This window comes from Coturnix japonica, chromosome 7 (assembly GCF_001577835.2).
Source record: "Coturnix japonica isolate 7356 chromosome 7, Coturnix japonica 2.1, whole genome shotgun sequence".
Classification (NCBI taxonomy): domain Eukaryota; kingdom Metazoa; phylum Chordata; class Aves; order Galliformes; family Phasianidae; genus Coturnix; species Coturnix japonica.
This window is the reverse complement of record NC_029522.1, coordinates 29,162,774-29,175,653: the sequence shown is the minus strand read 5'-3', so window position 1 is coordinate 29,175,653 and position 12,880 is coordinate 29,162,774. Positions and strand designations below refer to the sequence as shown.

At 36.7% G+C, this 12,880-nt stretch overlaps 1 protein-coding gene across 8 annotated transcripts in view; it reads left to right on the top strand.

The window, feature by feature from the left end:
- Positions 1–12,880, top strand: part of LRP1B (LDL receptor related protein 1B) — a 547,576-nt gene that overhangs the window by 328,541 nt on the left and 206,155 nt on the right. For all 8 annotated transcript variants that reach the window (XM_015869154.2, XM_015869156.2, XM_015869155.2 and 5 more), the window contains one exon: positions 996–1,158. In XM_015869154.2, coding sequence (XP_015724640.1) covers positions 996–1,158 — 163 coding nt within the window. The remainder of the gene's footprint in view (positions 1–995; positions 1,159–12,880) is intronic.

Below are 12,880 nucleotides of genomic sequence, written 5' to 3'. Positions count from 1 at the left end.
ATTCCTTTATTGTGGCTCAGCATGTCTTCATAATAGGAGCTATCAGAAGGGGAGAGGCATAATATTCACTTTGAATTAAAAGAAAAAATGAATAGCAGAAGGGGAGAAATGTGAAATAGAAGAGACAGCAATGAACTGTGTAATGGGATGGCTGAGATGCAGTACAGCTGGTGCCTTCCTGATATTTTATTGAGCAAATCTTATGTTATCTGCACTTTGAAGGACATTGCATGGGTCTCCACGTGTAGTTTAAGTATTTAGGAAATACATAACTCATAAAACCTATGTTATTGTCAAAAACTCAACGACTGGAATTTCTTTGTTAGTCAGGTTCACTTTATATTCTCTGACAGAGGATATATGTGATAGAAGCGACAGTTTTTTGTTTGAGTGGATGGAATAAACTAAAAAAAAAATGAAGGATGATAGAAATACCAAAAACTGAAAGTATGGAAAAAACTCATGGAGATTGTTCAGAACAACAAGAAAAAATAAATGTTGAGAGTGAATTCATTGCACACATATTTACTATTGCATAGAGAGGTTTAGTTATGAATAACTAAAAGATTTTTTGGATTCATAAGTAGTACTAGTCAGTTTTTAATTCCCTTTACACATACCTAATAACTTGTTATGAGAAGTATATGTAAGCCATTTCCAATCACTCTCTTAGAGCTGCAACAACTCTCAGTGATGTTGCTTTTAAATATATCATTAAAAGTGTCACAAATGGGCACCTTTCTTATCCTAGACGTTGCAATGAAACTTCTGTACTTAGAAAGGAAAACTCTCTCCCACAAGTATTCACCCACAGGGAACTGAATTCCTTACTGTATGCCATATACACATTCTCCTTGTAGAAATAATTTGAGCTCTTTAGTAGAGCATTTGTTTGGTGAAGCAGTTGCTGCTTCAGTTATTTGTATTACCGTTGCAGACCTGAGCTTTTCTTTTTCTCCTTTTTATTTTATTTATTTATTTGTTTATTTTGGCAGATGTGCAGCAAATAGCAATTGACTGGATCACTGGGAATTTTTACTTTCTGGATCATGTCAGTGATAGGATCTTCGTTTGCAACCAGAACGGAACAGTGTGCATTACGCTCATTGAGCTGGACCTCAGTAACCCTAAGGCCATAGCTGTTGATCCAACCTCAGGGTAAGATTATTTATTTGCATTGGGAAATGTTGATTTTATGTGACATATGCTCATCTGTGACTTCACACAATGTGTCTCTTTAATTTTACTGCATTCCTGAGTAACTTCCATAGTTGCTGTGGAATGATAGAATGTGTAACCTGTAGAAAGTAGTTAGTTAGCAATATTATTAGCAATGTGTGCCTTGTAACATTTCAAAATGGAATTTGAAATGGAAAACCAATTTTATCCCTACTTGTCGTGAGATTATTTTTTTCCTGTTACATGTTTTTATAACTGGAGTACATGGAAAAGGGACGTTTTATACTCTATCCCCTTAGCTGCAGAAATATGAAGACTGGCTCTAGCAAGTTTAATTACATTAAAAAAGAACTGGGAGATTTTTAATCTGCTTTAGAGGGTCAACTGTAATGATAAAAGCACATGGTATTTGCTTTTTCACTTCCATAGTTATGTTCAGAGCCACTTGGGAATAAAGTCTTGCTTAAAATGCAGGGTACTAAAAATCTTCTGTTCCTAACAGCCACCAGCTGGAAAAAACTTTAAGCAAATGATGAAATAAAAGCACAGCTAAATAGGAATGATCAAGTTAATTTAAAAACTGTAAATTTCAGTGAAGATTTTGGAAAGGGGATTTTATTTTGGTTTTATTAGTCCGTAAGCAGTTAAAGCTGAAACGCCTGGTGGAACGCATCCTAAACTGCCATAAGCCTCTTCTCAATAAATACAAAAATATTTACAGTAGAACAGCTTGTCATCCATATGTGGACTTTTGTCACTCTTTGTTTAAAGCCTGATTGAATATTAAGATGCATGATCACCATGACTTTAATTCTGACAAGAACAGCTTGCATGTAAAGTTTACAAAGAAGTTTTATAATGTAATTCTTGAATATAGCTGTATGTCTACCCGCAGCAGATGGTAAGCTTGACTTGATCTGACTGCCGTGTTGTTTTAAAAGAAAGGTAAAAATTCACATACAGATTGATTTTTCTGCGTGTTCTGATCTGAGAGAATTTGAAGCTTTCAAATATTCAAGCAGCAGACTATTTTTCTATATGTTCACTTGTGTATTCTTTGCAAGATTTACTAGATACATCCACAGCTTGTCATTAGATAATCTTATCTGTCAGGGATGTAGGAATGTTATCCTGAACTATGATTCTGCAAAGAGGGATGGAAGAGAAAGAGTGATTTTCCATCTATTTGTTAGCTGCAAACCATTCTTATTCAGATAGTTCCCTTTCCCAGTGCCGTATCATCTTATCTGTTTTAGCATAGATAGAAATGCTGGACTGGAGGCAGTCCAGAAGAGACCTAACACTGTACCATTATACAGCAATACTGATTTAGTCATGGTGCAAAAACTGGCTGGATTTTTTTTTATTTTTTTTTTTTCTTCATATTTTTCACTTAATGAGAGTTATATCTTCACAGTTTTTGTTGGCAATTTTATTAATTATCTGACATATGTTGTTAGGTTAATGAAATATCTAACATACTTGATCATCCCCAGTTTATGTATTTGTTGTGCTTGTTAGTGACTGGGTTTTTGGTACAGAATGCAAAGAGATAATCAAACACATTTTGGCTGTATAAAAATGTTTTCTTCCTTTTTTTTTTTTTTTTTTTTCCCCCCACTCTCCTTTTTTTTTAGTCTTTGTTTTTACTCTTTCATGCTGATTCTAGTTGAGACCTATTTCCAGGTGTATGGGAAATATTGAGTCGGGGCTTGAACCACTGATTGAGCACCTGAGGAAAAGACTGGTCAGCCCTGAGAGCACAGGTGAAGATAATTCACCTGTGTGAGTGGAAGGGGTGGAGCCTGGCTCCACCTCTTTTAGACCTTATTTAAGGGCTGACTGCCACAAAGAAGGCACTCTTTTTGGAGATCCTTTCTTGGTGAGGCTTTCTCCTGTGAATCTGGAATCCTCTGATGCAGGTGACCAATCTTCTTCCCTTCCTTTATAGCACCTTTCTATTATGCTGGTGTTTCCATCATCGCACCTTTGTTGTAGCGCCTTTCCCATTGTATTGATCTGTCAATTGCTACACTAGGTCAGAGTATTAGTGTGCTGTTATCTCCTTATCATAGGTAACTTGCTGATTTTGCTATTTATTTATTTATTTAAATATGAAGGCTAAGCTGTTCTGGGCTCTTTTATAGCACCTGAAAAATAATATGTTCTAAGGTATAATCACATTTTAAGGTATTTGTTCTTCCAATGACTATTGCTGTCATAGCATGTTCATTTTTCGAAAAGCTAGAAGTGTGCCTGCACAGAGAAGGCCATATTCTGCATTAGTGAATTTCAAACTCAGTCCTAAATACTAAGTCTATGACAAACTTCTTCCTGGTAGCACAAGGTCAAGTCCTTCTGTTTTTACTTGTTCACATCTGAATGGTTTTAGCTGAATTTAGTTGTTGCTTTGTGAACCAAAAATTCTCTGTTTACAAATAAGTACGAAATAGGTGGAAAGTTACTTAATCTCATACTTTAGGTGAATGTGATGAATTCTTCATCTCTATGCCTCTGCGTTTTGTTAGATATTTAGTGGTGATGTTTTTATATATTCTTTTGTGTGCATACAATTGAACTACCGAGCTTATTTCTTATTATACAGGGACTGAATAAGAACTTTTGTTATTTTTCTAAGGCTGAACTTTAAGTTGAAAGAAAGGTTCTGATACCTGGGTCTGGTTACACGTGACCTGTAATATTGGCTCTGATGCTACTTATGATGCAGGTCATCATTTTCTATTATACTTCCCAGTTCTTCTATTATACTTTATGGAAAAAAACGTGAATTTTAAGGAGCATGCTTATAAAACTGATCCAAACAAATGAGTGTGAGTAGAAGAAGGGCATGCGGGGTGAGATTACAAAAAGGATGTGTGGTGCAAAGCTGGCGAGTGGGAGGATACACAGAGTGGAATGTAGACAAGTACTGGGAGTGAGGAAATGGATTAGACATCATGTGCGTGAATCACTAGAAAGGAAAGCCGTATGGAGGGAGAGAATAGGAGGAGGGAGAGAAGAATGGCAGAGGATGCCCAATTAGAGGCTGAAGGCTCAGTAATGAGATCTTGTAGCTGCCATTTAAAAGTTGTGTTAATAACAATGTGGAGAAAAGATGTAACTGCTGAAGAGATTTGTAAAGAGATCGAGCTCACGCTTTAATACTTCAACTCTGTGTGTCATGTAAATACTTGAATAAATCTTTTAATCAGTTTTTCCTTTTGCTACATTGTAGAAATAATGCAAGTAATACAAATATATATATTTTCAGTTCTTTCACACAACAACTGTAAACACATCCAGCAAGGAACTGTGATACCATGGCTATAACAGCATCTCTTAATGTGTTACAATGCTATGCTGTACTTCCTGGAAATGCTAATAACTCCAGAGAAGTACAATAGCAAAAAATATATTTAGATCTTCATTTGAAGTTCTACAGTAGCAGTGATTTGCTAACGTGTCTTAACCACAAAGGTGAACAAGGAATGCAAGGGAAGTTGTTTCTGTTTCTTAAAGCATTCATTTTTATTTGTGAATGTATTGAATGTCTGAAGTCCATCTGGTTCAGGTAGTGGGAGGATCTTGGATGTTGGCCACATGAGCCCTGCTACCAGCCAGAGTGACCACCTATAGTCAGGTATTTTTGAGATGCATGTGGTTCTCCTGAGGTGTATATGGTTATTGGATAGGATGAAATGTACTGTGAGGCTCACAGAGCAGTTCACAGTAACAAAGTCAGTGGTGCAAAAAGCCTAAGAGGAACAATATTTTGCATGGGTCACGTCTTTGACAGAGTATCTGAATAGGCAGAGCTTTAAAAAGTCTTCACTATGACTTCCAAGGTAGCCAAAGAAAAGCAAACTGGATGATGAGGAGGCAGGAGACATTAATCAATGTTATTGATAATCAGTCTTAAATAGAGAAAATCAAATGGTTTTTGTTCTCTGTACCTGTTTCTTTCAATAAAAAAATAAAAAGCACTATCTTCTAGAGAAATGAATAGTGTTTGCATTTATATTTTGTTTGCATTTATTTTATTTGCCTTGAATTAAACATAATACAAGGCAAATGCATGGCAGTAAAAGACAATTGCAAGTTAAAATGGGATCTTGTTCTGGAGTAGAGGCAAGGGGTCAGATTTGATTTGAGTCATGTCTTGCTTTCAGCATCACTTGGGAATGGGGATCTTTATGTCTGTTTGTGAGGATGGCCTGGTTTGAGAAATCTCAGGTCTGGTGTTGTTCCCAAGGTTGCTCAGATAGAAAGAAAAATGCCTTAGGTCTGGCCTGGCGGTGAGGTAAATGATTGGACTGCAGTGATTTCACAGTCAAGGAATGTCAGGGATTTGTTTTCAGTGATGAGATGAAGGTTCTTGCAGGGAAGGAAGAGAGCAGGAATTAAAAAAGCAGAGGAGGTCAAGACAGTATATATATTTTATATTGTTCTTTATTTGCCTCAATGTTATTTAGACAGGGGAGGTTTGGGGGATAAAAATAAAATACCTACACCTCTTGTCTAAGGCCTTTTCTATTCCCTTTTTTACTCTCCTGTTCCTGAGCTTTTATAGCACTTTCAAGGCTTGAGAGACGTCTCTGTGTCTTAAAACTTTTTTCCCCTCTCAGATAAATCATCGTTCTTTGGCGATCAAAGAGGAGTGTTATAATCATTAAGGCTTACTTTTAAACAGCAAAATCATTAGTATTTTAATAACACCATTATTAAAAGGGTTCAGTTCCTTTTCTTGTCACAAAGGAGATTCAAATAACTTTTAGGAAGTTTTAAAGGTGACCTGGAAAAGAATCCTCTTCAGGAAAAAAAAAACCAAAATAAACATCATCATAATTAGTGAATGATCTGAGAAATTTCTTTAAGGATGCAGCTTTTCTTGCTTTTTCTCCTCCTTCACAACGTCTTTCTAGCTGTGAGAAGGCAGGCTAGATGAACTCAGAGCTCTTATCCAACCACAATGATCATATGATTAATAATTCTATGGAAGTAGTGTAGCTGTGGAGCCAAAACAAACGAGAAGAAAACATTCAGTCATATCTCCCTCTTACAGTTTTTTCTGTAGTGGTACATATCTGCTCACTGGGATACCTTGCTGTTGCTCCTGATGAAAGAAAGAAATAAGGGTGTCTTCACCTGCCCTCTTTCCTAAAGTAATGTGATATGACTAAACATGCACGTGCAAAATTAAATCAGAAGAGTGATGTCAGTAATTACGGATAAAAAGTCATTGGAAATAAAATGCTTCAACAAACCAAGGTGAACACGTGAACAGCAACAACACTAATAAAACTCCAGGAATTTGATTACCTGGGGCGATTCACAGCTGATGCAACACATCTTCTTGCTTTCATTTTAAATCGTGTAATTAGTGTTGTTACCCTTATTTCAGCCCTCAGATCTCTGTTCTTCAATCCCTAGCTAATTAAGCTTCTGAACAAAACTGTCGTATTTTACTGAAATTACTCTGAATTTATGAAATAAAGCGTGGTGAAGGAATGGAAAACAGTTACAATACTCTTCCTGGTATGGAGGTCTCAAAGTCCTTTCTCTTTATTTCCAGTCCCTGAATTGTCCAGGTAAAACGTACAAGAGTTAAATCACCTTATCAGTGATTTTCCTCCAAGATGAAAGCAATTAAGTTAGAGAGAATTGAGGGCACTTTATTTCTGAATGAGAATATAAATGGGAGTTTAAGGCTCTATAATGCACGTACATTATGTTCATGTCCATCTGAATTCCCCTTTTATTTTATTTTTCTTATTACCTGATGGGCTTATTATCTAGTCAGCTACTGTAAGGTCATTTCTGTAGAAGACAAGCTCTGATATGAATTAGAGCACTGCATGAGGGGAAGCACATAAAAATATCTTACAAAATAACTGCTAAGACGCATCTATTTTAAGAAGTACTTACATTAGTCTGGGCTCAGAGAGTGTGTGTAGTGAAAGAACACTCAAGTTCACCTGGCATACAGGAAATATTATGATGTTACAGAGTTTCCTAAATCTTCTTTTATAGTAATGGCCACACATTTATTTATTTACTTTTGCACTACTCTTTGCTTTCTAGCATAAAAGTATATGATATCTGTGCTTGCATAGAATCATATAATTGCTCAGGTTGGGAAAAATCTCCAAGATCATGAAGTCCAACATGGACCTAACCATACTGCCCTAACAACCATCCACTAAATCATGTCACTGTGCACCACATCAAAACAAATCCAGGGATGGTGACTCAACCACGTCCCTGGGTAGCCTATTGCTGTGCTTAACAGCCTCTACTGTAAAGAAGTTCTTCATGATATCAACCTAAACCTCCCTGGTGCAACTTGAAGCCACTGTAATCTCAGAGAATGGAATACTAGGTGAACATGGGTGAATAAATGTATCTGCTGACAGTTCAGTATTGTTATTTAAAAAGTACAGCTGAGACATTACTAAAGTAGCAAGTTATTTCATTTTCCCTCTTGAAGGGATTGGAGAGTTTTATAGTAAAAGGGGCAAAAAATAACACATTTTAAGGCTTTTTGTTTGTTTCATTTTCTTTCAAAGGTGGTGAGCTTTACTACAAATGGAAGTGAAAACTGTGTGTAAAAGAATTTTGTCAATAACATAAAAGATAAAGGAGAATATGCAAAAGTTCACATCCATTAATAGCATCCTTACCTTTTAAAAAGTGCCTTTATTTTAATAAGGACAGCTATCAAGTTGTATGTTTAAAAGCTGTACTTAGATTTGCGTCTACAGAGCAATACAAGTGGCTTTCTCCTGTTGAGGATCAAAAGTAACATACGAAAACATCAATTAGATCTTCCTTCTTGCCTGGCACAGTGGTAACATTGCTTCAGCCCTTGGTGAAGTGAAGGAAGGGTTGGTGGACTGGTGCTGCGACTGCTGCATGGCCTACAAGGCTAATTACAGCAGTTCTGGGCATTGCCCATGGATGAGGAGCAGCTTTTTTTATTAATGATGAGTTATCCTGAGTTATTGACGTTTCCCTCATTCTCTTTACCATATTGAAAAATACAGCAAAGTAACTGAAAGCAGGGAAGGAATTTCTCACTTTATGCTTTGAAATGAATATGTTGTACTGCTGGAAATTTTCTTGTCATTAGGATTGCTCAATGCCAGTCAGTATGAGCTAGTTATTTCTCTTTCATAGGTAAGGTGACACACATACAGACAAAATATGGTCCAAGTTTGCATTTGGCCTCAGGCAGAGTGTTTCTAGACTTACGTGATTGGACAGTGTCCAGGCCACTATGCGAAAACATGCTTACCTTGAATCAATTGGTAATTAGCTCTTTAGAGATGCAGACTTCTAGTGCAGTCAAGGCCATGAAGAAATAAGTGCTCTCATTGGTTCTGCTTAAACTTTGTTACTTCGTGGTTTGTGTTATCACTTCACAACAAGTCTACAAAGCCAAATCAAAATACACCAGAATTTAGATTCAACAGATTTTATGTGAGAAAGAGAAATTATGTGTAATAAGCTACTTCAAACTCATTGCTTTTTAACCTGCTGAAAATTAGCTACTTATATTCTTAGAGGGTTTTTTTTGTTTTTTTTTTAAAGCTTTGTAAACATGCAGTTTTGTCTATAGGCTTAGACACAAAAATTGTTTGGCACCACCTCTTGGCTGATCTTATCAAGCAGACTATCACGATGTTGCATTACTTTCTGCTGGCACAGCTCCTTTGTCTGAGCATAAGGAGAGGAAAATATGCAAAACTGCTTTTCCAACAGGGATTACACTGACTTCAACAGAAAATCAGACCTCTAACCAAAATATTTAAATTGGAACAGAAATTGGTTGACTACCCCAAGTCACGGTCTTGTTTGTGTTTTGGAGTGTTTGACAAGGTTTCCTAAAATGAATATGTTGAATCTTCTCAAAATTTAAAGGATTTTTCTTTGCTTTTCATCTATTAGACTCACTGTTAAAGCTTTGTGGTTTGTCAGGCAATTTTCTGAACATCAATACTTTGCATTCTGATATTTTAGTGTATATGTGGCACACTTCAAAAATGAACTATAACATTTTCAAAACAGATCTTAATGCTCATTTCTAAAGTGTATGTTTCAATATTCGGTACATTGGCAGCTTAGTTTTGAAAGATCTGAATACCTACAGGTCATATTCAATCCCATTATAGCTGAGACTGTTCAAATGTGTTTGTTATGGTGCCTTTTTTCTTACATAGTGTGTATCTGTGCATGACACGTGCATAAAACTCATGCACATTGGCCTTGAATTCTCTTACCCAGCTCTTGTGCATACTGTAAAGCATAGTAACTACCAGGCTTAATGAAGCTGTTCTTGTTTGTTATTTCCATTTGTGGAGAAGCTGTTGTGAGTGAGGTAAGGCATGAATATTTCTTTAAGTATTATTTTCTTGAGAAAAGAAATTGAATTTTGCTCAGGATTTTGTCCAAGATTTTCTGTAAGCATTCCTGCCTATTGCTGGTGAATTGCTTTAGCCAGGTATTCCACAAGGCACTACTACTTTTGTATTTTATCTTATGTGTATATCCAGTGTGAGTCACCTGTGTCCTTGGCATGCAGCAGTTTGGGCAGTGTCCAGCTGTCTGAAGTAATTTGGATCGAGGTATTGAGTATATAATGTCTTACTATCAAAGGCAAAGTGCTGTGCAATGTCAGGCTTAATGTATTTTAAGTTGAGCACACATCAGAATATTTAAAATTCTGCATTTAATTTCAGTGGTAAAACAGATTACTTTGCTTACACTTGGGAGGATTTTGTGAGGGATTGTGATGATCTGGGAAACTATAAGAGACAGTGGGGTTAACAAAATGCATTTCAGCTGTAGGGCATGGGGCTGCATACAATGTAGTCGGTCTGCCGTGCATCAGGCAGACTGCTTTGAAACTGAGCATCTTGGTCAGAAGGAATTCTGGTCGTGTAGTGTGATAACATAAGGCTGTATTGCATTGTAACACTTGCTAACATTTGAATGCATGACCTTGCACTGGTGACATTTCTGATATAGGCTTTTGATGAGTGGAGTCAACTATTAGTGTTGCCACACCCTAGACCTATGCAAGAGTCCAGGATAACAAAAACCAGCCTTAAAACGTGGCTAAGAGTAGCTAGAATAGTTAGTGACTTAGCAAAATTGGGTCTTCCAAAACAAGATGTGTTCTCCATTCTATTATCCATTGTTTACCATTCTTAAAGATAGTTCCCTTTTGCACACCAGAACTTCAGAAACCGCTTTCTACAGTCTTTCTATTTGTGTAAGTAATGTTGGAAGGCACAGAAGCTGCAGCTGCCACAGTGACAGGAATGACAGCTCATGGGGGAGGGACTGTGGCAGCAGGTGTCCATCAGCCCCAGCTGCCTTCTGACCTTTATGAAAACAGGAAAAAATAAACACTTACAGAACGATACTGCTTTTCAGTAGGACAAAATATATGCTGATATATGCAATACAAAGGTATTATGAGAAGAGATTTATTTCTGTGAATATCTACATATAAACCACGGGGCTGGGTTAGGATCTACATGTCTTTCATCTAGAGTTCTCCTTAGAGACGTGGTTGCATTATCAGTTTCCTCGTTGCCAGTTAGTTACAGGAAATATTACTTTACTAAATCCTGTTAATAGTTTTCAGAAACATTAGCTTCAGAAATATTTCCATTTAGGCTGTAGTTAGTTAATGAAGTAAATCTGTGTTCCTGTATGCATGCAAGCTATAAAGTTCTGCTGCGAACATCTAATTATAATTAACATCATTGACCAGTTAAACAGCGTAAGCAGTAACATATGCATGGGTGAGTGCTCTCTGCTTGCTGACAAAACAAGCTGCACCATATGGGGCCTCTGGTGCCTCTTGTGCCCCACAGTGCTTTCCCTGCTTCCCTGCTATGTCAGATGGTGATTGTGCTTTCTGTGAGATCGCTGCTGTTGATGTGGTTTGGAGGTTTATTTTGTGGGTTATTTCTTTTTCTCTCTCTTTTTTTAAATTTCATTTTATTTTATTTTTAGGTCTAAAGATGAACTAAATGTATCACTTTGGAAGCATCTGCTTCTGCAGGTGAATGTAGCAGGTGATGCTGCCTATGAAATGTTAATATTTTAATGTAAAGCTTTGCTTGCCTTATAGGGTAGAATGCAGTACATATATTTAAAAGCAGTAACACAAAAGTAAGCTTGGTCATTTGCATTCAAATAAATGTTTGGATGAAGGCATATGTAGTGCTGATTGTAAGGTAGTTTTACATATGTAGGATAAAACAGAGATACAGCTGCAGTCAAAATCTCTGGGAAGTTCTGCTGTCAGATTCTGCAGTCAATTTAGAGCACTGTAGAATAAATGTTCCCAGGCTTTAATGTTCCAAATAGCACAACTCAACAAATACAATATGGATTATCCTCTAATATATTAAATGGCAAATACTGTCTTGCTGAAAGTTAAATAAGTTTGGGCCTCCTCAGAGGAGGATTGGAATCCTAAGTAGAAATACAAACTTACTTCCTCACACATATGAAAGACTGTGCACCTCTGAAGCTGTCGCCTGAAGATACTGACACAAGGAAATGACAAAGAATGTGCAAGTGTCTGTCAGGTAGAACGATGGTGGGCAGGAGTGAGCTGGGTCAAGTCTGCAGTCAAGTTACCAGCACAGGACCTCAGATGAAAGGTCCAAAAATTACTCAAAAAAGATGAATGTGCTAAAATTAGAGGAGTTTATTCTGCGTCAGATCCTGATCTGTGGCTTCTGTGTTTGTTGTGTTGTTTTTCAACCCACTATTTACAGAAATTGTGGGCTGCGTCTGAAGGGCTGCAAAAGGTGAATGAGAAAAGCAGGCTTATGATGAGGCTGTTGTACCAAACATGTGAGATGTCTTAAGGAAACTGTCTTGGAGGTCCAATTTTGGACTGAACTGGGAAAAATAAAAAATATGAATAAAATGTCAGAAACCCTAAAGGTATTACTATTACGATCCTTTGTAATAAAGAAAACCAAACCACTTCAAATTATATTTGTATTAGATCTCATTTTAGCAATTCCTAGGCGTAGAATAGTTTGATTGCAGTTTTTAGCACTCCTTTTTCTTTATTATTCTCCCATTTAAACATAATGTAAATGCTTAACTAAGTAAGCACAATGCAAATTGCCACTTAATGTATTGAATGCCAAATATTATCTTGCCAAAAGCCAAATAAGCTGTCTATTTCTGCTCTGGCTCACCTCCATATTCACTCATATTGGGGCTTAATGATGGGTACTTTATTCTATCATGTTATTTCTTTGCAGAGTTGTTTCAGGGGAAAAGAAACTGTAATAAAGATATGAACATCACAATTACAGAACCTTGTCTATTATCATGTTTAAATATGTGCCTTTTAGTGTCTCTGGGCCTTTGCATCTTTAGTTTTGGAATATCACTTTGGAAAGCTTCGGTTCCTGTCTATTATCGTGTGTTTTAGAAAAGTACTTAAAAATGATATAGGCAGATGCGGAAAAGACAATAAGAAACAGAAGGTTGCTTTCAATGTAGTAAAAATAATCTCAGATCAGAGAAGTAGATAGAAATGGAAATAGAAAAGGGGGAATTTGAGTGAGATGGGACAAAAGCAGGGGAATAGGATGTGGTAAATCTTATTTGGAAAAACAAATAGGGAGAATGTTGAAGGGAAAGAAGGACGAATAAAGTG